The sequence below is a fragment of the Hirundo rustica genome, chromosome 4 (genome assembly GCF_015227805.2).
Source record: "Hirundo rustica isolate bHirRus1 chromosome 4, bHirRus1.pri.v3, whole genome shotgun sequence".
NCBI classification, from domain to species: domain Eukaryota; kingdom Metazoa; phylum Chordata; class Aves; order Passeriformes; family Hirundinidae; genus Hirundo; species Hirundo rustica.
Window position 1 is genome coordinate 58642098 of NC_053453.1, and position 24324 is coordinate 58666421.

The 24324-nt window shown below is 40.4% G+C and overlaps 1 protein-coding gene across 4 annotated transcripts in view; it reads left to right on the plus strand.

Moving 5' to 3' along the window:
• Positions 1–24324, plus strand: part of KIAA1549 (KIAA1549 ortholog) — a 141592-nt gene that overhangs the window by 62700 nt on the left and 54568 nt on the right. For all 4 annotated transcript variants that reach the window (XM_040061940.1, XM_040061943.1, XM_040061942.1 and 1 more), the window contains exons 2-6: positions 5711–8389; positions 9868–9956; positions 15857–16034; positions 17540–17667; positions 19090–19273. In XM_040061940.1, coding sequence (XP_039917874.1) covers positions 5711–8389; positions 9868–9956; positions 15857–16034; positions 17540–17667; positions 19090–19273 — 3258 coding nt within the window. The remainder of the gene's footprint in view (positions 1–5710; positions 8390–9867; positions 9957–15856; positions 16035–17539; positions 17668–19089; positions 19274–24324) is intronic.

Consider the following 24324-nt stretch of genomic DNA (forward strand, 5'->3'; position numbering starts at 1 on the left):
CATAATACAAATTTTTCTGGCATGAAATTTTTTCATCAACTGCAGTGAGAAAGAGGGCTGAGACAGCATAATTTTTTGATTTCATTACTTTCTCTTTCTTTTAGCCTTTCAGGTGGTACAAGCAGCTTAATTAGTTAAAATTCATATGTGCATCTGGTACATGAAAGATTCTTTTACAATAAGAAAATGAACATCTTTGAGAAAGAGCTGTTGGGACTTTGTATGGTTTGTGTCCCTTGCTGCCCTGAGGATGCACTGGGCAGGGATGCAGCATATGCTCCAGGCAACAGAACCATCCAAAATCTGGAGAGAGCCCGCAGATGAGCTGTGTACTGGAGCTTGGGGGTGGAGGGGCAATTCAGGCTCCCATCCCCTCCTCTCCCTGGCTTTTGTGTGCCAGGGGTAATTATTGTCACTGTTCAAACCATGCTTAATGCCTCCCAGAGAAGAAAGCAGACAGCTTTTTGTCTGCACATGCTTCTGTGACTGGTACTCTCCTACAAGCCAGACACCTAAGAAATTTAGTTAGGGATTTACACAAGGGAACTATATAAATTTTTTGCAATGATCTAATGCATACAAGCTCTTTTGGTGGAAGCTGGACTAAATGCTGTTAAATAAATTAGGAACTTAAGTGTTAAGCAGTAGGAGGAAGAGTTAGGATTTTTTTCATATACATTTGCATCTGTCATTCTTTCTACCCTTGGGTGGTCTGAGTCCTATGCTGCGTTCAATTCCCTACTTCCCATTTCTTGAAGAAAAAGTTAGAATATATGTTATCAAAAGCTTCTCTTAAATGGGATATGCTGCTCCATCCCATAATCAGGGAGATGTTTCAAGTGGTGAATATTCCTAGTGAGGTCATAGCTTTAATTTTAATGATTTGGGAGCTACTGTTAAGTAGTTAGTCAGGAATTTTACCATAATAGTTGGAATGTATATAGTATTGGTTGTCTTTCTACCTAAAATGCATCTGTTTGAAACAATAGGCAGCAATAAAAACAATTTTTCTCCTTGCATAAAAAACATAGCTACTGAAATTTAATTTTGTTGGTTATTGTGTTAGTACACAGAAGATTTTTTTAAAAGTGATACATGTTTTGAACTGTTCTGCTGCTAGTCTGCTGGCATTTTCTGTTGTAAGCAAACTTTATTAGTCATAACTTAGTTTCTCAAAAAAAAAAAAAAAATCCAATGAAAATTACTGTTTCTATTGTTAAGGTTTAATTTTTATTACAAGTAAGGATTTCCTGTGTTTGTTGTCAGCCTGTACCTGTCAATGATTTAACATCTTGATAATAGAGAGAGCTACTGACTTTTTAGTAAATACTGGGCATTGTGGTAGTGTACAGTTGCCATATCTTAATAGCAGAGTGCAGAAAAGTGACACAACTTTTTTGAAGACACATGAGACATCGGTGGTAGAGGTGAGTTTACATCTGGATCCTCCATTTGAAAAATACATGGAAGTATATTTGTAATAAATGAAGAAAATAGAAAAGCATATCAGTATACATGCATGTTATTACAAATATATATTTGAAACATCCTTTCCTTTCTTTATTACAGGTTATAAAACAGACATTACCTTTTAGCTCTGCAGCTACAGGAAGGATGCAATCTGCATCCCTCTAATTGCTTTCTGGAAAAATGACTAGTCTAATTCCTGGTTTATGAACTTCTGTAGTTTTCTGGCATGCAGATGTGATATATTTTTGTCACCAAAGAAGTCTGTGGACTGCAGCAGTCCTTTGCTGTAGTCATGAGAAAGTTCTCTCCTTCCCAAATTCACAGGTAACTTCAGGAGCCTTAGCAGGGCACGGCTGTGCTTTTGTAAATAAGGATTTGGCAGTTTCAGGGCTCGCCCTGTTCAGTGACAGGTTTCATTCCTTGTGAATTGCTTGTGACTCCTACTAGTTTTGGAGGGCAGCGGGAGCAGCAGAGAGCTTGCCACCCGAAGTCTACCAGCAGATTTCCTGTGTTATTGCTCCTCCCACGTCCCAATGTCATCGTCTGAGCAGTGGCATTGTGCTGGTGCCATCTGTGACTCCTGTGGCCCCTGCCACTAGTGCTTGCCTTTCCTCGCCTGTGCCGTAGCTTGGGGTCACAGCTTTGTTCCCTAAGCTATCTATTCTTTTTCATAATGTTAGCAGCCTGGCAGAGTTTGGCTTGTCTGATGTGAGCCCGTCACCGTTGCCTCTGAACAGAACGGGGGAAGCGTCGCCCGACAGTAGCAGCTGTGCAAACAAACAAGTCAGCGTTGATATTCATCAATGGCTTTGTGCAGTCGTGGCATTGAGATGCACCAGGACATGTGCAATCTGTCTGCTTCCTTTGTCTCACGGCACAGCCAGATCGGCCACTCTGCACTGATGAGGTGGATTGTCATGCCACGGTGTGCCTTCGCCTCCTTCCTTTTCTCCTTTTTTTCCTTTGCTTTTCCTGCCTCTTTGTGGGCCGTCTGGCTGCTCCCAAACACATCTGCCACGCGTCCCATCTGCTCTCCCTGAGAGGCACGCTCAGTCCTGACAAGCTCTATTCAAGTGGTGCACTGTTCTGTGGAGTTGACAGAAAACACTAATTTGTATTATTAATGGCGTATCACTAATGCTCTCTGCTTCCAAAACACTAAGCAAAGTAAATAGGGTGGAACATCAACTTGGGAACTTGCTGGTGGGTTTTTTTCAAAATCCTACATGCACAGGCGAATTTTTCCTATTCCGCTTACCCTAGGTAACACTGCTCTTACTTTGTCTTAGCGTTTGTAACTTTTTCAAGACAGTGTGTTTTCCTTAAAAAAAAAAAAAAAGAAACATTTGTTTCAGAGGTTTTGTTCTTTCCTTCCCGGCACCAGTGGCAAGATTCTTTACATTAAGAGGCAAGGCACGAGTATGTGATGAAATTATTATTTACTATTCCCTTGTCTTTCAAGGAAAATATTATCAGACCATCCAAAACCATTTTAAAAACCATATTCTGAAGTCAGAGAGAATTTAAAGCCTTGCCTGTTCTGCATGTCTGTTGGACAGCTTGGGGTTATGCACTTAACTCTCAAAACATTTTTTCTGTGACATTTACTTACTCCCAGCAGGATCTTGCCATGTGCCAGCTCCCCTGTCAGGTTGAACTAAAATAAAGTGGCTCTCTGTGGGTGAAGGAAGAAGATGGTATGCAGGATAGGCATAGATAGGCAGTAGAGCTGTTTTTGTGGAATTACCTCTAGCTTTGAGTCAAAGCTAGCTTTGATTTGTGGAGATACCTGATCAAAAGTGCAGTTACTAATTAGTATTAGTATTCAGCTCTGCCTGGTCATAGTAGCTGTCAGCTGTAGCAGCTCCACGTTTACCATGCTCATTATGTTGAAGCTGTCACAGCTGCCTTGTGTACTGCTGCAGAGATTTATAACATGAAGCTGTGGTGAACGAGGAGTAACCTCTGTTACTGTGTTTGTCTGCAATGTGGAATTCACTGTAAGCGAGGTTTAGGTGTCCAAAGTACCGAGTTGGGCAGGATTTTACAGGGCTGCCTAAAAGGAAATGCACATGAATATAGGGATAGACATGATTAATTTTGACAGTGTTTTTTTCATAGCCTTGTAAGTCTTCCTTTAGTAGCTCCAAAATGTCACAGAGAGAAAAATAAAGGTTGGAAGCATAAGTCATAGAAAAGAATGAGGCCAGGAAGGCTTCTAGCAGTGAAAAAAAAATGTTGACCAACTTTTGGTCAGCTAGCAGAGCTGTGTCAGGGTACATTTTGATTCTGTGCTGCTTGGAAGCTGCTTTGTCTGGTACTCAGGCTGACTTCTTGTGAAAGCTGTTATTCCATGGTGGCTGCACTGTTCTGCACTGTGTAGTGTTCAGCATATGACCTCTGTGGAAGAGGTTGAAGATGGCCTTGTTTACTTGTCTTACATAGCTTTTACGAGAGTGTTTTTTCTTGTCTTTTTTTTTGTTTTGGGTTTTTTTTGTTTGTTTTGTTTTGTTTTTTGTTTCACCTAAGAGCATTGTAAGGCAGTACATTTTATCATCATACCCCAACTAAACATCATAAAGCTGGTAATGCCTACAGTGAGTTTGAGGAGAAAAAAATGGATTGGGACTGCTTGAGAGAATAGTATTTGTTATGCTGCAAAACGTTGTGCATGGAATTTGTAATATAAAGGATATAATCACAGCACTCGGTTAGGTGTGATCAGTGGTACAGTTGTAAGCATTAACTCTCCTAGTTGTGCTTTTCAGATCAGCGCCTTCAAAATTTATCAAGTCAGTGTGTTAGCACTTGAAAAGTTCTGTCAAGGAGTTTAGCAAACAGACCAGGGAGAAGAGGACAAGTACAGCAGTTTATCACCTCTGGAAAGTGGTGTTAAACACTGGGAAACAGATAGGTGAGCTATTCCTGCAGGACTTTCCATGGGTTACTGAGTTCAAGGCATCCTCTGAAGGGTTACAGATGTAGTTGCAGTTGAGCTGTATCATTTGTCCAGCACTTTGTACTGTGTATGCTTGTTTTTACTTTAAACTGGTCCCTGGTGGTTTAACTGGATGTGATTCCTGCCCCCCCAGCCTTGTTAATGTGTGTTGCCAGTAGGTTCCAGCAGCACTGCCTGGGTAGTCCCCTATGAAAACAGGGGGATCAGACATGATAGATAACTTAAAGATGAATGCTTTATGTGTACCCTTGAAAAATATTCTGCTGCAGTTTTCTGTGATTTGCTTTAATAATTCAGCTCTGAATGCTATTAATCCAGTCTCAACATTTCAGGAAAGTAATCAGCCTTTTCTCTGCCAAACTCATCTGTGCTTGGAAAAGCTTATATACAGATCTTCTCTGTAACGAAGAGAGAGGAGAGTACTTTGGTTGTTGAATTACGTGGTGAATTCTCAACATTTTCTCCTTTGTGTTTGAACCCGGCCATTATTACTTGAGCTCTGCAAACTAGAGTGAAAGCTGTTTTACACGTGGTCTATCAAAAGAGCAGTCCTATAGAGGGCTGTGAATAAACATAGCAATTGTGTAATGGAGCAATTTGTCAGTGACTGCCAACAGGCCAGACTTCAGATGAATGGTGGACAATGTAAACATAACTTGTTACAAACATGTCAGCAGATTCTTCTTGTTGATACCAGGTCCACATTTGCCTTATGAAGAAGGGAACCCGCTTCATCTCTCGTGTCACTCATTTCTGATATGAGAGGGAGGATCTGGTGCATGAAACAGAGTAGATCTTCTAGTGACCTTAATATTAAGAAATAATAAAATCAGAGGAAATTAAGGGATACTAAAGGAAAGCAAAACACCTAAAATGATGTAAATTTTCCCCTGTATTGTTCCTCATTACCCTGTCTGGTGTGTTTGCTTTGTGAGACTGTTGTCATGCAGTGTAGCCTTATGCAGGTAAGAGGGAGCCACTTTCTGCTCTTCCACGGGGCTTACTGGGGAGCTGCTTTGGAGAGACATGTCAATGCATTGAGAGGAGCTTGTGTTGTCCTGCTCATTTCCGAGAAATGGGGTTTCACAAGAAATGTTGTTATTTTTGCTGACTTTACTGCGGAGGGTTTTTGCTTACTGGGAAGCTTTGTCTTCGCCCTTGAATTCTGGGCGTCTATTTCGTCTCCAGAAATACTCCGTGTGAGGTTTGCTCATAGCAATCTTACTACTCGTGCTGATCTGTCATGTTTTGGCTTTTGTTTTTTTCTCCCTCTTGATTTAGATGAGAGATCCTTGGAACTGCAGAATTTTTCCTTTTTCTCAACGGTGCATGAAAGCATATCAGGCAGCAGGATACAAACGGCCTTAGCAAGAAGTACTTTGGAGTCCCAAGAAAGTAATTTCCTTCAAACAGTTTTATCATCAGTTACCACTTCCTTTGATGGGACTTTACTTAGCCAAGAAGAAACAGCCAGGATTTCAGAAGGGAGAAGTACGCAGTTGGTAGATGTCTCTGTAAGGAGCAATGAGGCATTCCTAAGTGATGATGAATTTATTAGCTCCTTTTCAAAGGCACAGTGGACCCCTCCCGTGAAGTCTTCTGCAGTTGTAACAGATCATCACTCAGCTAATGCAGTAGAGCCATCAAGAGAAATGTTAGAAACTGTGTTGCTAACACCTTCATTATCTGTCCTTTCTTCACGGTATGATATCTCAGAAACAGCACAGCAGAAGACTCCGTTGAGTGCTGTCCCTGAACGCAGCTACACTCTTATGGAACGAAAGCCTTTTGTACCAGATCATGAAATGCTAACAGCAAGCAGAGACTTGCTGCTGTACCCTCCAAATACAGCTGTTCCTTTCACTTCCATTCCTTCTGACATGGGACTTGTGGCGCAGGAGGACATTAATGCAAGTTTAACGGCTCTGCCTTTTGGGGCTGCTTCAGAGGGATCACCCCTTCCTCTCAAGCTGCTGGGTGAAACCAGCCCTGGGGCCCCAGATGCCACAGCGCAACGTGCAGACCTGTATGGTGATGCTTACACCCATGAGAGTAGCAGGGCAGCACAATCTCTCAGTCGAAGCACCTACCCCACTCCAAGCATTCCCTGGGCCACATCAGCTTCAGCAGCCAGTGCTGAGCTTGCTTTTTTCCCTAATAGTCTTCCACTCGTGTCTTTCCCTCTTGATTCAGCTGCCATTTCCGTGAACTCTAATACAATTCTTAATGCCAGCCTGTTTACACATGAATTCTCCACTACAGCACCAAATTTGCCTGCTGGTTCAGAAATACCAAGTCAATCAGAGCTTGTCAGTGAGCTCAAGACTCCAGTGCCTTTCACAAAATCATACAGTTACTGTCTGTATTGTGACTCAGTTTCACTTCTGCCAGAAGCAGGCTTTGCCCCAGAACATGATGTGGGCTCAGGAGATTATGTTGAAACTTTGTCCATCAAAGCCTCTGAAGTACAAGGCATAACTGCATTTACAACTATAATTACTGATGGGTATGAATTAGAGGAATCTGCACCTGAGATTTTTGATACTTCTTTTCCATCAAGACCAGTTGTTTCACTTTCTTCAAGATTTGCAGGAATCCCTGACTCAAGCATGTTTTTATTAAGCACTACAGACACTAGAACACCTATAACAGTATCTCCCTCCTACCATCAGCTCCCTGGGGAAATGCCACTGAACAGCTCTGTTTCCCAGATCCTCCCTGTTCTGGAAACAATTTCCTTGACTCCAAGCGCTCATGTAGAACTTCCTGGTGCCACCACTGTTCTGTTGGACTCTACCATCATCCCGAGTGAGCCAGTAGCATCGTTTGCAATCAGTCGGACAACCTTGCTGGAATTGCCAGAATTAATGCCATCAGAATCTGTGGTTTTGCTTGGCACGACGTCTACAAGGGATGAACTGTCTTTAAATATTTCAGATTTTCCATCCAATCTTTTATCAACACCATTTCTTATTGAATCTAGCTACTTGTCTTTATCACTGACCATGCTAAATTCTTACTCTGTCATGCAAAGTGATTTATCAACACTCTTACCTCCGACCTTGTTGACTGGGACATCAGTACTTTCTGAGGATGTTACTGGCTGGGACTTAGCTACCGCTGTCAGCTCTGCCCCTGACGCTGAGGTTTCTCAGTTACATCTTGGCCAAACATCATACTTCTATTCAAATGCGTCGTCCCTTCCAGATGCGCAGGTTCCTGAAATAACGCCATCATCAGATTTTCACTCAGAGTCATCTGTGTTTCTGGAAACATCCTTGGTACTGCCAGTGGGCTCTGAAGTTGTGTTTACCTCAGCTGCCACAGGAGCTACCTCTCAGTTGGAGCCTTCACTCTCCACCTCTCACTCTGTGGTTCCTACCGTGGTGCTGTCCGCTTCCGACACCCAGTCTGTTACCAGCAGCATCTTGCTCAGTGAAACAAATCTGATCTCTTCGTTTACTACCTTTCCGGCAACTCCTGTCTTAAACGTATCTTCATCTCTACTTTCAACTGCTCGGGGTTCTGATGAGGATATTGGTGCTACAGTTAACCCCACGCTGCTTTTAACATCCGGCAGCAGGGGCAGTGCCCCCACAGCCATTCTTCCCACAGGTCCTGACAACCTCACATCAGATGCTGACACCATCAGCGTAGTGCCCTTTCCTACAGCATCTCTGTCTGTGACCTCGTCTTTTGCTCCCACACAATTTCCTCTGACTGCTAGCCCTCCAACTGGATATGAAGTTCCATCAGGAAGCAGTGTTACTGCTGGTGCTGGTGCATCAGCTCCTTCCACCACTGTCACCAGTGCTACAGGCAGCCCAGGGACATCCTCCTCCACCCCTCTGAGGACCACTGCTCCATCTGAAGTGGTGGTTGTGACCTCTGCTGTGACTACTACCAGGCAGCCATACGTCTGCGACATCACTGTTCCCAACGCCTACTTAGTCACTGCAGGTAAGATCTTCCCAACATTTATTTTCATTTTGTTTTTCAGAAGCCACTGCAATATGACCCCCTAGCTAAATTGCAGATTTTGGATTAACTGAATGAACCTTTCAGAGAAACGCGGCATAAATTTAGACAAAGAGCTGTGAAAGCACTGATATATCGTTTACTGTTAAAATAATAGAGTTTGCTTTAACAAAGTCCATTGTGAGAGAGAGTTACAAATACATTACACTGAGGATGAAATCGTTCTCAAAAATTGCTGATGCATATGTACAAGTGTGCTGAGTTAGAGGCTGCTCTATCATTTCATTGGTTATAAATGAATGTTACTATAGTGGTACTGTTCTGCCAAACTGTTTAATGTTCTGACTGAGTAAGTTTCTCCTTTCAGTGGTTGCTGCTGTTTATTAAAAACACACCTAGATGTGAGGTAATGTCATAATATGTAAGAGGAGAATTGGTTTAAAAAATGTTTGGGTTTTGCAACCATGTTTATAATTTTACCTTACTAGCTTATGTTTGTATCTTACCTCCTCCCATACTTACTTTCAATTGGATTTGGTGTGTTTGTAACCAGAAAAAGTGACATTAGTGTGTTTCAAAATTAATTGTCTTAGCATCTGTGTTTGCTTTTCTGGTGTTTTCCTGCCTCTTCCTAGCTTTTTAACAAAACAGTGCCAGCAAACTAATCCAGGGCAGCTGCAGAAGTGCTGCATTTTCATGGTGAGCAATATTTTTTTACTCTTATGACTTAGTTGCAAGAAATAAAGCAGAATGAGCATAATCTTATCCTCCAGATATGAAGGTGATCTAGCTATGCTAGTGATCAGGAAGCCTTTTTTAAAATGTAATTCGAGTACTTTTGTAGGCAAGTTACTGACGGAAAGTAAATGCAGGATGACAACACAACACTTCTCAGTTGTTTGCTTAACCCACAGTCACAGTGTCAAGTGTGACTGCAACAGACATGACATCCATTGAGATGTGGGGATTTTAAAGCTCTTTCTTACTCCATGGATATCCCTTTCATTAATTAATGTCATGTTTGTTTACTTTTATTTAAGAGAAAAGTAGATGCATATTTTCTGTGGCTTTTTTCTGACCTTATCTGCATTCCATGCATTGCCTACAGAACTTCTGTGTTGTGACAACAGACTCACAAGTCAGACCAAGTATGTTGCTACTTTCCCATTTAATTGCCTCAGTGGCTCTTTAAAAGATTCTTTTATCAGACTGCTAAAGACATTAGCTTTGGAAAAACAAAACAAGAGAAAATAAACTTACAGTTCCTTAAACTTTACAGACAGTCACTTTTTAGGATACAGTCACACCTTCACCCATGTCCTTGATGTTCATCTTACCTGTTTGATGCAGCTGATCTCACTACCTGCTTTTTTATGCACTGCGCATTTGAAAATGCAGCTTTGAATCAAAACCTGAGAGATGAAGCTAAAATGTATTTTCTGACTGATGTTAATTTCTAGTGCTGGCCCGAAGAGCTGTTCTACGAAATGTCAGTGAATCCATCAGAGAAGTGCTCCGAGTTCAGTTCAGGAGATCAGTAGAGCTGGAGGTGAGTGGCATAACGTGTGTACAAGTACTCTTTGATCAATGTAATACAATAGGGGTTTAGTTCACAAGCTGAAACAGTAATTCAAACAGTCCATAGATACTATATCTATGACCTAAAGAGATCTCTAAAGAGAGAGCTTTATTTTAACTTAAATGTTAGTCATGTTTTGGTTACAGTTTTTTGGTTTTTTTTTAATGTGAACATGATGACAACTTTTTTACTTTTAGGATGCCATTCGTTTTCTAGCACAGGCCTTTCTTGATTTTGCTAGACGTGAGCAAGCAGTGTCCAGAATCTACTGCTCACCTCCTTTGCCTGATGAATTGAAACTGAAGAACTTTTACCCTTCAAAATATCTGTTAAGCAGGTCTGTTTGTTCTGCCAGCTGATTACATACTTAGCACTTTAAACAAAATGAAACCTTCTGCAGAGCGTTGTGCTATTTTATGTTATGAGACCATCAATGCTTGCAGGGGAGGTGTTGGAATCCCAAATGCCTGATTTGGCAGATGAAAAAGGTAGGAGGAAAAAAATCAGGTGTGCAAGAGTAAGATGTTATTTCTAACCCTTCAGGCAGGTGTAACTCCTGTCCTTACTCCCCTCACAGGAATAGCTGTACCCTTTGGTTTTTCTGAAAGCCTTCTCTGCTTTAGATATTCAAGGAATCGTCTTTGAACAAGATTTCAATATAGTTTTCTAACTTGAAAGTGATTGTCTAGTTAAGATAACGGTTAAAGGGTCTATTCCCCACCTCTGTCTCAAACCCTCTGAGAGGAAAAGACATAGGGGTAGTTTGGGGGTACCTTTGTTATATAAGCAGATAGTTCAGTAGAATTATTGGTGCAGATGACGTTCAGCTGCACTTGCAGTTTTGCATGTCTGTGTTCATCTAGTTGTCATAGCCCAGAACCAGATGATCTTTCCTGAGTCAGTGATCTCAGTTTCATTATGTAGTTAACTCAAGTAGCAGTTCATTGAACGTAACTCGCATTTCTCCGTGCATAGAATTCCTTGGTGCCTTTAATTTTGGCATTTCCCATAATCACTGCACTCAGTAATTAAACAGCTCCTGTTGGATGTTTGAGGATGTACATCTCTACTATTCAGTCAAGATAGGAATGTTATAAATTCACGTCAAGCTTCAGCTACAGTGAGCTGCTTCTGTAAATTGTGTTGTTTATGTCCTACTAGCAATACCTGCTCATGAGCTATTTTGATTTTTTTATATATGAGGTTTTTCTTCGGATTTTTAAATTATCCCTTCAGTTCATGCAAACTGGAATAGTCAAGAAGTTTAGATAGTCAATTCATAATGATAGAAACGCGCTTAATTTTCAGTGACCTTGCACAGCTCATTAATATTGAAGCACTTACTTTCTTACTATTTACAGCAGTAGGACAAAATCCGTTGCTTAATATTTGAAGGTTAATTGGAACAAACATTTGATACCTCACTTTGTTTTTCCCTTTAAATTCCTGCCTTTCATGCCTACTATTGCATTGTAAAGCTCTCAATAGGAGAATCACAGAATGTCTAGGTTGGAAGAGACCTTCGAGATCATCGAGTCCAACCCAGCCCTAGCACCTCAACTAAACCATGGCACCACGGCACATCCAGTCTTTTTTTAAACACATCCAGGGATGGTGACTCCACCGCCTCCCCAGGCAGACTGTGGCAGTACTTTATCACTCTTTCTTTGAAAAACTTTTTCCTAATATCCAACCTAAAAAGAACCTAAGAAAGCTTCTTAGGAGCCCTAAGGCTTCTCAGAACTGTTTTTATAAATGGTGCAGCTAGTCTAGCCTCATCCTTTGGAAAATCTTTTTTATCTAAAGCAGAGACATCTTTGCTGAATCAGTTTTGCTTATTCTAGAACGCTGCTATCATATGCGTTTTGCACTAAAAATAATCACTAGCAAATATGTTTTCACCTCTAACTGTGGAATACTAACAAAACTGTTGTTTTGAAAAAGAGCTGTCTGTAATAGCAGTGTGTTGAGTGGTGATGTAATGCCGTATTTTAAAAAGAACTTCTCTATCTTGCTAAATGTAATTAATTGAACAGGCCTGACTCTTGTTAGTTGGAAGTACCCAGAAAGTATGTGTGTGTTTGCAAGTTATGGTAAAGCAATACACTTCTCTTAGGTTGCTTTTTTTACTGTGTCTCTTATTACAGCTCACAGATGTTCTCTTGCTGTGATGTAATGTACAGTAAATCAGGAGACTGTCCAGTTAAATTTAATTTTGTAGTAATGTATGCTTTAAAAATAAAATCCATGGCAGCAATGGCTGTAACTGCTTCTTACTTTAAATAAGAAGCAAGTTTAACTGTGAAAGGAGGATTAAAACATTTTTTGCCCTCAACTTTTTCAGTTGAAACTTTTGTGTCTGCTACTTTATTATTTCAAACATTGTGAGTTGCTGAAGTGGAAAAAAGTGGAGGCAGAATCCTGCCAAATGAAAAAAACTTCTGTCACTTTTTTTTCCCTAGAAAAATCATTACAGCAAAGTGAGAATTCAAAAATGTCAAAGTTTTTTCTAGTTGGTCTCAACATATTGCAGCTACAAAAGAATTAAGACCCCATTGTCTGAGCAAGAGTAATTTTAGTCAACACTCTGAAATGTAAACCGTATGACACTTGGGTAGGATCTGTTAGACAAAGTTCTCTTGACTTGACTTGCGCTGGGGTGTGAAATCAAATAGTGTTGGCAGTGACTCACGGCCAGGACCCCTGGTTCCATTAAGTTCATGCCAACAGGAAAAGGGGTTTTGCCAGCCTCATTTGTGCTTGGAAATTTTATCATGTATTTTAGCATTTTTACCTTAGCCACTTTGTTGTTGTATTTAGTGTTGTTTTGGGGGTGTGCCCTTAACCTGCTGGTTACTATAATCCCAAATGAATGAACTGTGCCTCCGAAGTGTGGAGTTTGGGTCCATGCCAGGTTAATGCTTCTTTCAAAGTTGCCACCTTGTGGACTTGCACTGGCTTCATCGCTGCTTCACCACTGCTGAAGTTCTGGCTGGTACTGTACAGATGTGTAAAACCAGTGAGAACTGTTGCCTCAGGATCCTAAAGTGCGTAGGAGCAGAAGCTTGGTTCTATTTTTAAGACCCGTGAGGCTTTGTAGTCCATCTTCAGGAAGTTAAACACCCTCTGCAAGCTCTATAGGCTTCTTAATGAGGTGGTGGTGAGAAAATCACTTGTTGATGCTTTCTGCCAGATGTTTACACAGCATAATACAGTGGCGTGTAGGCATGGATTAGGTGGTGGCAAAGGTGCATCTGATCAAATGTTTTAGCAGGCAATAGTCAATAGCAAATGCTTAGGAAACATCATAAGGGACAGAGAAAGGATACAGTCATGTTTTTTCCTAAATACTCCTCTAGTCAACTGAGGCTTAAAAACTTCTGTACTGGACATGCTCTCTCGTGAGGGTAGCTTGGAATGAGATAGGTTGTGTCCTGGAAACAGCAGAGCTGGGTTAGTCATTGCACTTTGCAGCAGAGATAGCTTAACTTGAGGTGTTGTAAGAGTTCTTGCTTCTACTGAAGGTTTCTGCTTTTGCAGTGGGGATGGCTCCAAAATGAACATAAAGATTTGTGTGCTTCTCTGGCTTTCTGGCCCAAGGTGTTAAGGTTAAAATATTTGTACTTTTTAATACAGGAAATTCATGCTTGTGTACTCTAATAGTGTCACTCTAAAATGTGATGGTTCAGCTGCCTAATTCAGCATCTAGCTGTCCTGGCACTAGAGGTGAAACTTCAAGAGAGAGTTGGACGGATGGCTGCGTTTGTGGACCATTAGAGCTGTGCCGAAAGCAGCATTCTCATTCATGAATCATGATTCCAGAGTCATGAGCTGTGCTCATCTATCCTAGATAACTTCGTAGACTTCTCTGTGAATTAGCTTGTAGACAGCATTATGCTGTCATGGGTCTGTTATTTCTGTCATATTGATTAGGCTGAAGAGAGCTAATTCTAGACAGCCCTGCAGTAGCTCAATCAGAAATAGCTATTGTTTTGACTTGTAGTGGTTCTAATCTGCCTACCTCAAAATTACTCTTAAAAGTGGATTTTAATTTGCATGTCCATACTGGAGTTGCTGTTGCTTTTCTGATGCAGTGGAACACAGAAGGGAACCAGTGCTAGCTGTTGAGCCAAAAAGTTAATTGCAGGGTGGGCTGTTTCCTGGTTGTCTGTGGTGCAGCACAGGGATGGAGATGGAGGCAGCTGAGTTGGTTACAGAGGCTTGCTTTTGTGTCTGAAATACCCAACTCAGTGCATAAGTATATACTGGCTACAGTATGCCTCTCTTCCTCAGCATATATTGCTTCAGAAATCACCAGCAAATTGTCACTGAGATTTGTAATTCTAATTCCTCTTTTTCTTGCCTTTTAAGTAGTCTCATTTGCAAGTAATGGGCAACTTTCTTTTGGCATTTGTTACTGATTTTAACTGCTGTTTCCATTTGACAAACTGAAGCTGCAGAGATTATTTCATCATGAGATAAAAGAATGAAATTTCAGATAAGAGGAACTGAAAAGAACTGTGCACATTATTCATATCAAACAGACTTGAGTTTTATGGATCTAAATGCATTTAAAATAAAAGTTGGATGTTGCATATTTTTGTGGGCTAAGAAAGAAGAAAGGCGTAATGAGCAGCATAGATTATTTTTCTCATTTTCTTCTGCTGCTGAGGTAGTTTCTTCTGGTGAAGATGAGTTTTCTGAAATGCAGGCTTTTTAGAGGACAGGAAAGAGCTGCTTGATGTCTCATCTCAACAGCAGTTGCCTTCACTTTACACTACAACAGAAATACCAATAAAAGGAGTATGTGGGTCACAATTTAAGTGGCACCGTGGTTTTCTATAAGGCTGTTCCTGAAGCTGAAGTCATCTAACATATCCCTCCACCAGCATGGTGTGAATCATCCCTTCAGTGAAGAGGTCCACATTTATCAGAAACTTTGGGTCTCTGGTTTACGCTATTTATCTGTGAGGCTATCATGATGGATATCCCAAAATACTTTTGGAGTGTGACTGCCACAGCAAATAAAGCAAACCTGGGGAGTAAATCAAAAAGGAAGAAAATAATGGCAGGGAAACAGGTGATCTTAATATTGAGAGAGTTTTTTCTGAAGGAGGGAAGACGCTCCAGGATGTTTAAATAAATAAAACCCTTCTGTTTGTTCTTACTTAAGTGGCTGAGAAATGGTGGATGAGAATGTCTGCGTGGTTCAAGATTTATATTTAACTTGCAATCTCATTTCTTTTACATGATGTCTAAGGCTCCTCAGGGTTTTTAAGAAGGCTCAAAGTCAGGACACGAATTGGAAGAGAATTGTAGTGTGGTAACTGTTGAAACAGGCAGATAGACGTGTTCCCTGGAAGAAAGTTTTCTTGAGTGTGAAAATTATATCTAGAGAATGTTGGTTATGGGTATTTTACTCCTTGTGTGCCACTTATGGATGGTAGAGGATGCATTCCCTATGTGGTGCATGACTGAAATGCAGAAGCTATGCAATCAGTTCAGTAAGTAAACAGGAATTTTGTATGGGAAATGTTATGTACACCAGGGGAATGTAGGTGAGGGGGAATGTTAATATGAAGGAATGTGATAAATCAAGAAGTGCTGAGATTGGTGTATTGTACTGAAGAGATTCCAGTAGGTGCACCTGGCACAGGGGAGTTGCCACTGATGCATCAGAGCAGAGGCTGCAAGGCACAGAACTTGTGTTTGTGCTTCTGCTGCGCTTTGAAAAGTAAAACCTGTATTTTCCTACCTCTTGATGAGGTGGCTTTGAACTGCAAGAGACTGTGTAGGTCGAAAATGTTGCCAAATTTAACGTTGACCTGTGTGAGTTTTGTTAATTTCTGATTTTTTTTCTTTTTTTGTAGGTTTATAAAATTTCCCCCAAATTTGCTTTCTTGGTGACATCTGGTCCCTTTGTTTACACGGCTATAGCTGTCATAAATGTGCTTGTGAACAGCAGTCTTCTTCGTGGGCAAGCCCCCATGATCCTCTCACTGCATCCTTCTTTCACTGTGCCAGACAACAGATTCCAAGTTCAGACAGGTGAGTTCTTCCTGACACAGAGGGGAAAAGGTTCATTCACACTTCTTCACTTGCAATGCAAGGTCGAGTCAAAACCCTGTGTTCTGCTGTGAATCTCAATTCTTTTTGTTAGTGACATAATTTACAGGTCCATGACAGAGAGGTGATAAATTGTAAACAGTTAACCCCATCACTTCATGTTTTTTCAGGAATTTTTTTTGGTACGTTGGAAAATAGGTGTGCTCTTTCTCTTACTTCTGAAGGTGAGAAGAAAAAAAAAAAAAAAAAAATCCATGAAGCATTTATTCATAAAATCACAATGCAGCTACTTGGTGATGCTTGTGTCAATTTCAGATTAATTTTTTGTTAAAAGCTGCCTTTATGTGTTGTCGTGATGTAGAAGAATTGGTGAGCAGGAGGATTGATTGCTCATGTATAACATGAGCAGGAGGATTGCTTATGTAGTATTCAGCTTTCCACAGCTGCTGTATTGCAGCAGTTTATGCAAAGTTTGACTGCTAATAATCTAAAGCAAAATAGTACCCATGTAATAGGTTTTGAGAGTCAGTGTTGTCATTTAAAATCTTCTTTGGGCCCTGTTTGCATGGTAGAACTGCTGCCTGGTTGGTTGGCTGTGTAATGAGGTAGTGATTGGGACTGAGCATACAGAGTTAATAAATGTCAACATGGTACTTTTGTTCAGGTACACTTCATTTGTTGTTTATGCTCTGTTAATAATTGTATGGGAAGACATCACTTTAACTGTGCAGGTGATGTATTTTTCCACTGCTTGACGTGGTTATATAGATAGACAATAGATGTATTTTGTCTTTTTGAACCTTGTATGATGCTGCTATTAAGGTCTGTAAGCTAACTGTAGCATTTCTTTGAGTAAGACTGTATCTGGAAATCCACAGATGTGCGTGTAGTTAAGGTCTGTGTGCCTGATTGCATTCCTGTACACTCATTCTTTCTATCTTGAGCTCTTTCTTTCTCTTCTGAACTTAAAGATGTCTGTATCTAAATTTAACAGATAGCTTACTAAGTGTTTTGAAAGTATTAGACCAATACTAATGTGTATTAATGAATCCAATATGAAGTCTTTTAGACAAGCTAAATACTATATTTCAGGCTACAAGGAAGAGATATTTGTTGCTTTTTTTTTCCTGAAGATTTTCATGGATTGTTTGGGTATTCAAGATTTCAGTGTGGCCAGTTCAGTGGTCAGGTCAGGTGAACTTAGCCAGATGTATGTAGTGAAGGTCTTTCAGTATACAAGAGGAAACAGTGAGTATTTTGTCACTAGTATCTTTCACAGCTCTAAGTACTGCTGCAACCAATATTAGTGAGTAGAGAATTTACTGCACCAACACAAAATATATTTTTAATGTGTTTTTATCTGGTGTTTCACTGAATATTACCTGAGCTTCGTGAAAGAAAATGAGAGCCCTTGTGAATTCTGTTGCTTGTTTTGTTCTGTCTCATGGAGGTGCTTTTCTATAGGAATGATTGCCCTTTGCTTTCAGTGCTTCAGTTTGTACCTCGGAACGTGGATATTGGGTTCTGCACCTTTAGCCAGCGCATTGAGAGAGGGCTGGCAATGGCATTCCTGGAGGTGAACAAACACCAGGAGTTCTACAACTTCACTGTGCAGGTGAGAGGATGAGCATGTTTTGCATTTGTCCCTTTTCCCCCCTCACCTTTGCTTGTCCTGTGTTTCATCCAGACAGTAAATTGAGTTAGGTGCTCACTGGCTATCACTTGCAGTCTAGGTAATGTGGAACTATGAGGCTTTGTCATGAAGTCATTGGGACTTTCCCCTACAAAATAATATGGCAACACATATTACAAGCTTTTATAAGCTTTTTGAAAAAAAAATATCCCAGGTGATGATTTATATCCAAGAGTATGATAGGGTTTATAATTTCTCAAATAAAAACTGTTCCAACCCTTACCAGAGTCACTCCCATCATAGTTTACTATAGAAGAGTAAGGCATTGTTAAAAGGTTTTTGTTGAAAGAAGGCTTTCAGGTCTCATTGCCATGCTGGAAACCCTTTTAGGGAATATAGCAGTTACCTGACCCTGCCACCATGTGAGCAAACACTGTTGCTTCTGAGGGCTAGAAATACTTACAGTATATGATGTCTGTGACAGCTGCTATTGGAACTTCACACATGAAGGGTATTGCACATGTGCAGGGCCCTGAATCCCCCAGCAGAGCTTAGAACTCCCTGGAAAGTCAGTAATTCAATTTAATGAAACCAATTCCCTCTTCTGTTTGAATTCTTAAATTTAATTTAAATTCTTAAATTTAATCTAACTTTGTTGTAATCCCAAACTCAGTAAAAAATTTATTATGTTGTTTAACTGGCACCGTAAATACGTATCTGTGGTACCCTAAAATAAATTCAGGAACAAAGATGACATAAATTTTAGAGTACCTAAAGTACTATGTAGTACGTATAGAAAAGTGCTCAGAACTTTAAACGGAGTGTCTTTGGATAGACTGAAGACAGAACACACAAAACAATTTATTGGACTATCTGCTTAGCTAACTTATTTTAACTACTTCTAATTTTTCAGAAGAGGTTTATCTACATGAATACAGTTGCTGTGTATATTGGTGCCACAAAAAGGCTTCTAGCCAGTGGTGGGTTTTTGGTGTGCATGGTGCAAGAGAACATCCATTTTCAGAACGTTTGTTTTGCTGTAATCAATCCCTTTCTTCCGTTCCATGCAGTTTGGCATTCATCTAAGGCTTATTTATGACTAGATTTATTTTGCCGATTGTCTTGCTAGGTGGTTTTTTTTCTCGTTATTTTCTGGGCTGTAGCTTTCAGATCATTCTGGACTATGATTGACCTTAAAGGATAACTCTTTGAAGAGGAATTCACATGTAACTTTGCCTCTTCTGAGACTCAGCTGTCTGAACCAGTCTGGAACAGAAGTTCCTCTGTCTTGATGTGAATTGCCCCCCTCTTTTATATCAGAGAAAAAAGAAAAGTCTGTCAAGAAAGGGATGGAAATGGCAGTGATTTGATTTTGCTGACCCTGCTTTAATACTGTCTTTTCAGATACTGAATATAACTCTAAGCAGGCCTGGGGTGGCGTTTCGACAGGGCCCTGTGAGCATTGTTTTTGCCATCCGAGATAGGTACGGTTTTCTAAATGGGTCCGAAGTCAGCGAGCAGCTCAGAAACCTGTCCGTGGTGGAATTCAGCTTCTATCTGGGTTTTCCTGTGCAGCAGATTGCTGAACGTGAGTATTTACTGTTATCCAGTACTGCCAAATACTTCTGTCTAGTATCTTCCCTCTCTACAGTTTTAAAATAATTCTTGTGCATAAGTGGTAATGCAGCTTCAAGTACCTAACTTGTATTGTGAGTTCTGCAGAGCAAATCTATGCCTCTTCCTGCTCACATTTTGGTGTTACAGCATCTTGCTGCTTTTGTCATCATGCCTGCCTTTTGTGCTAGGTCAGTTTTGCTTAACCTGGCTTGGTCTTAGTCCAGATCTAAAAACAAGAGAGTCACTTAAATCAGTATTGCTGTGAAGTGCAGTCCAAGGTGTGTCTCTGTGCTTATGTCTACAAGAGGCCTTTGCCAATTCTCAGGAGGGTTCACTGCTTTCAGTGTTGTGATGCTCTTAACTGTGTCTGACTTCTGGAAAACCTGGGACACTGGCTACATAAGCTGGTATTTGCCTGTATAGTCGGAATTAATTTGTCTATGCAGTCTGTTATGTTTTGAGGTTATTACCTTTCTCACTTTTTATGTACATTTGCATGGTAAGTCACTTTTTTCAGACCACAGTCATCCTAAACATAGATGAATGGGAATTGCCTGCATAACAGAGCTTGCTTGACACTTGGCCTTGACAACTTATGTTTGGTTAGATTTTTCAGACGACTCACGAACATAAGCAAGATCATAGGAGAACAGTACTTGCCTTTCCCTGCTGGTGGGTGTTATTAACACAGTCCATTAATTCCCCATTTCTCCTATCTCAGTGTGGTTTTAATTTTTGGAGTTCTCTCTGTGAGCTGTAGAGATGCCTAACATCTGACACAGTGAGTTTTGCAGTATAGTTAAACATCGAGTGGAAAATCAGGTGTCTAATAGTAGCTGGTGTTCGTTATGCAGCTGTGTACATTAGTGAAAATACTGTAGGGTCACTTGCAACAGAAAAGTTGCTCTCCTTATCAGCTTTCAATCTAGGTAAGATGATTGCACAGGACACTTCCCCATTTACTGGAAGCAGTTTAAACATGCTAATTTTTTTAAGCTTTTTATTTTAACTTTTTCTTGCATTTTTGATCGCTCTACTCCCATAATCAATTAAAAAAACATACAGGATTGTTGATTTATTTTTGTTAAGCATTTCTGTTCTCATTTGGTCTCACACAGAGTGTGAGCTCTGTGCACTAGTAGGTCTCTTCAGTGGAGCCAGGGCCAAAAGTCTTGAGCATTCCTGTCCATAGATAATTAGCATTTCTTATCATCTTGGAAGCCACAGAACATCTCACACTGTGAGCTTTATTGCTCACCAAATTCAAATAAAATATTGCTCTTTCCTTGATTGCCTGAAAGATGCTTCTCTTTACTCTGTGTCATCTCTTTTATGCATTTGCACTTGAGTTTAGGTAGCTTTTAGTCCCTGGTAATATTTTTGGTGTTGAGGGATGCTTTTTTCCCCTGTGTGTACTACATCGGCTCTCACAGCTTTTAGTTTTATCCATGTATTCTATTGTGTTTGTACCTTTGCTGAGAATCCATCTTCTGGATTGTGCAATGGCACTATGATGCAATTAAGTGATAACAGAGTTTCTACCAAGGCTGGGGTATCCTGAAGGAGAGGCTGATCACAGGGACAAAACATTCCTGTTAAACATGCATGTACATGGTTCTTCTTGGGGCTGGAGCTAGATGACCTCTAAGGTCCCTTCCAAACCAAACAATTATATGATTCTATTTTTGTTTCCTGATGGTACTTAGGAAATTTGACATGACTTTAATGCTTGTATCAGGAGCTGTCCCTGTGTTACCTGCGTGTGTACAGTGCCTGGTCAGTGGGGATGACTCCAGGCCACTGCCGGTGGAGCCCTGTGGCCGCTCACGTGTCAATTACAAAACCAAGTAAAGTAGAATGAGTGAAGAGGTCAGGTTTTTTAGGAACTATGAGATCCTCACAGAGATTGCAATGTAGGAGACATGAGGATTTGGTGGATAAGGTGTCTTGAATTCAAGGAACATCTTGTCAGCATTTGACTTACTTGCTGTTAGAGGAGCTCATATTTCCTATAGATGGAACCCATTGCAGGACAGCACATTTGGGTTTGCACTGGTCTAGTTTGGTCTCAGTAGTGCTTTGATAGGCACTGCTCTGGAACACCAGCTGTGGTGCTAGTTGGTAAATTGGCAACGTGGAAATGTAGTTTCTCAGATTACTGGAGCTGCGTGGGTCCTTCTGTCAGCAAGCACAGAAATGATGAATGTAGTTCAGACTTTTTTATCAGTGAGACAACCACAGCCAGTTATTTTTAGGTGTTCCTGCAGTTTTTTACGCTGCTGCTGTGACTGGATTTTGAGCCTAAGGATTTTAGATCTTCGGGTTCAGAGCCAAAAATCTTGTCCAAAGGCTCACCAGCATTGGGCAGATGCTTCCTGAAGCATTTTATTCAACAGACTGTTGGGGGTGACCAACAGCCAGATCCTCAAAGCTACTTTGGCAGGGAGATGCCTAAATGTTTTTCTTTTCTGGACCCTGAACTCCACATTCGTGCTTTGCCTTGCCCTACAGAGTGACTGTAGCAGGGGTGTTACAACACCTTGGATTGATACAGCTGCTTTGGTCTGTGCAAATTCATAAGCAAACCTCTGCTTTCAGTGTGACTTTTTCCTAGGAAGTTTGTATGTATACATGTAAACAATCTATATATGTTAGTGTTTATATATATAAACAGGAAATGTTCCATGCCATACTGTTCTGTGCCATTTGTGCCTTAGTTTATCAGGCATGCTAACAATTAATACTCTTGGTGGTGACTTTCCTTTTTCCCTTAAGGACTCTGTGCATGATCTTGTAAGTTTTTTAGCTGGATCTGAAGAAATTATTTGTGGGTGAGCCAAGTGCCAGGGCTTAACCTCCAGCTTGGGGGTTTGAAGTTGATCATACCCAAGAAAAGCTACTTGTGCATGTCAACATTGTTAAGTGATACCTTGACATCAATATGCCAAGTATGAGCCTTCTTCCAAAGAATGTATTTGCTCCTTGCAACTTATTTTCTTTGTATTGCCTTTTGCACATTGTCCTCTCATGTTTTTTATTCACATAAATAAAATGTCTCACTTATAGTTTTAACTATGTGGTTTGTCCTTGTGCAGTACATCATTAACACCAGGAAGTTTTTGTCATTTTTTTCCCCACTCATGTAGAGTCAGGAGCAGGAGTGAAAGTTGTTTGACATGTTTGGACTGTTGTTTGTAGGAATAGGGCTGTGAAAATGGCCGAACCTGGAAACTTCCAGACTTTCTTCTTTGCTCACAAGACTTCTAGGTGACTTTAGTAACATGTTTCAATTCAAATGTCCAGTTTATACTTTTCCCATGCTTATTTTTCATTGACATTTTATAGCTCATGTTTCAGACTGTAAATTGGTTAGATGGTCATGACCAACATGTCAGCAGAAAGAAAAATCAAGTCTAATCACACGGTTTGGGTGCTAGTTCATTAAAAATAACAGGAAACTATGTATTTGGTATCTCTTTATGGCTAGCAGATTTCTTGGAGGACAGGCAAAGGCTAGTTGTGGAATAGATAGCAATATTTGCCTTCATGAACTTACCCTGAATAAAGCTCTTTATTTTTATTAGGACTTTAAGCAGAGAGAGTTGCCTTGGGACTTGCTGTTTTTTCAGTGCTGAGTAGCATTTTGATGCATGTCCTATATTTTGGCTATCTTTGAGAAGTTACAAGGCCAATAGCATAAATATAAAATTGTATGATGTGGTCCAAGGACTGCAGAAATATTTGGCAATTTTTTTCTGGGTGGATTTTGGATGGGAATTTAAACACTGTGTTCCTATTGCCCACAGCCCAGAATTTGCATGGAATCTTATTTTTCATTTAATGCCTTCTCATTTCAAGTACTGCATTCCCTCCATGCTTTCTACTGTTCTTCTCCATTTATCAGAGCTAAGAACGATCAGCGCCATACCAGTTCTACCCTGCATGGTTCCACACATCTGTGGGAGAGAGTCAGAGATCCTTAGAACACCTGGCAATGGCCGTGCTGCCTGAGTGAGGTGCTTTAGGCTGCTGTCAGTAGGTCTCTGGGTGACCAGGTGACCCTTTCCCTTTTCATTCATTTCATTTTCGAATCGATTCTGTTACAGGGTATGGTGCTCCAGGGCTGCGTGTTAGACTCTTCTAATGATGCCAGCATCTACTTCATTAATGCATCCAGAGTCATTAGCAGACCAGCTGCAATCTAGCTAATAATTGCATTTTGTCTATCCAGCTTCCCCCTCAGAATAACAATCAGTCAGTGCTGTCTATAATTGTTAGTTCCAGAGGACATTAGAGATCTTGCAAATATGATCTTGCTGCAGTGCTGAGACTCGAGAGGAGCTCAAGATCTGTGTGTCAGTAAGACACTTGAGTGACCTGTGGTATAAGAATTGGAATCTGGATTTGATGACTTCTGACAATTTTCAGCATCATTCTTTGTCAGGTTTTAGAACCTAGCCTTAGCTGGCAATGATCACAGCACATCTTCCTTTTCAATGTCAAGATTTTCTGCTCAAGTTGGTTTATTTTTAAGTTGCGTTAATTCTGTGGAAAGTTTAATGAAAAGTCACCCAGCAATTTGCATGAATTAAATAATTTTCAAGTTCTAATTAGAAAAAGTGTGAAAAGCACGTTAAGTATTGAAGTGAAACATGATTTTGGGTTAAAGAAGAAAGGAGTTCAAAGCATTATGGTCACTGGAAGATCTTTGAGTTCCTTATCATGCCCTTTCCATGCGTTAGAAAACAACAGAATCAGTTTTCAGTTCAGTTTATGCTTTTTCTGTTCAGCTTCCATTTCTTAAATTGAAGTAAACAATTGCATGCCTAGAGTAAATAGAATTTCAATCTGAAAGCTACAGTCAGGAGAATCAAGAGGCAGGATATCAAAAATAAAGGGGTGTGTTTAAATGGACTCTGAGGTGCTTTTTGCTTGTTGGAGAATTTTGGAAATATAGTGCATCCTGATCACTTCCATGGAGGGCCAGTGTTTCCTGTCCAGAAATAAAGAATCATGTTCTAA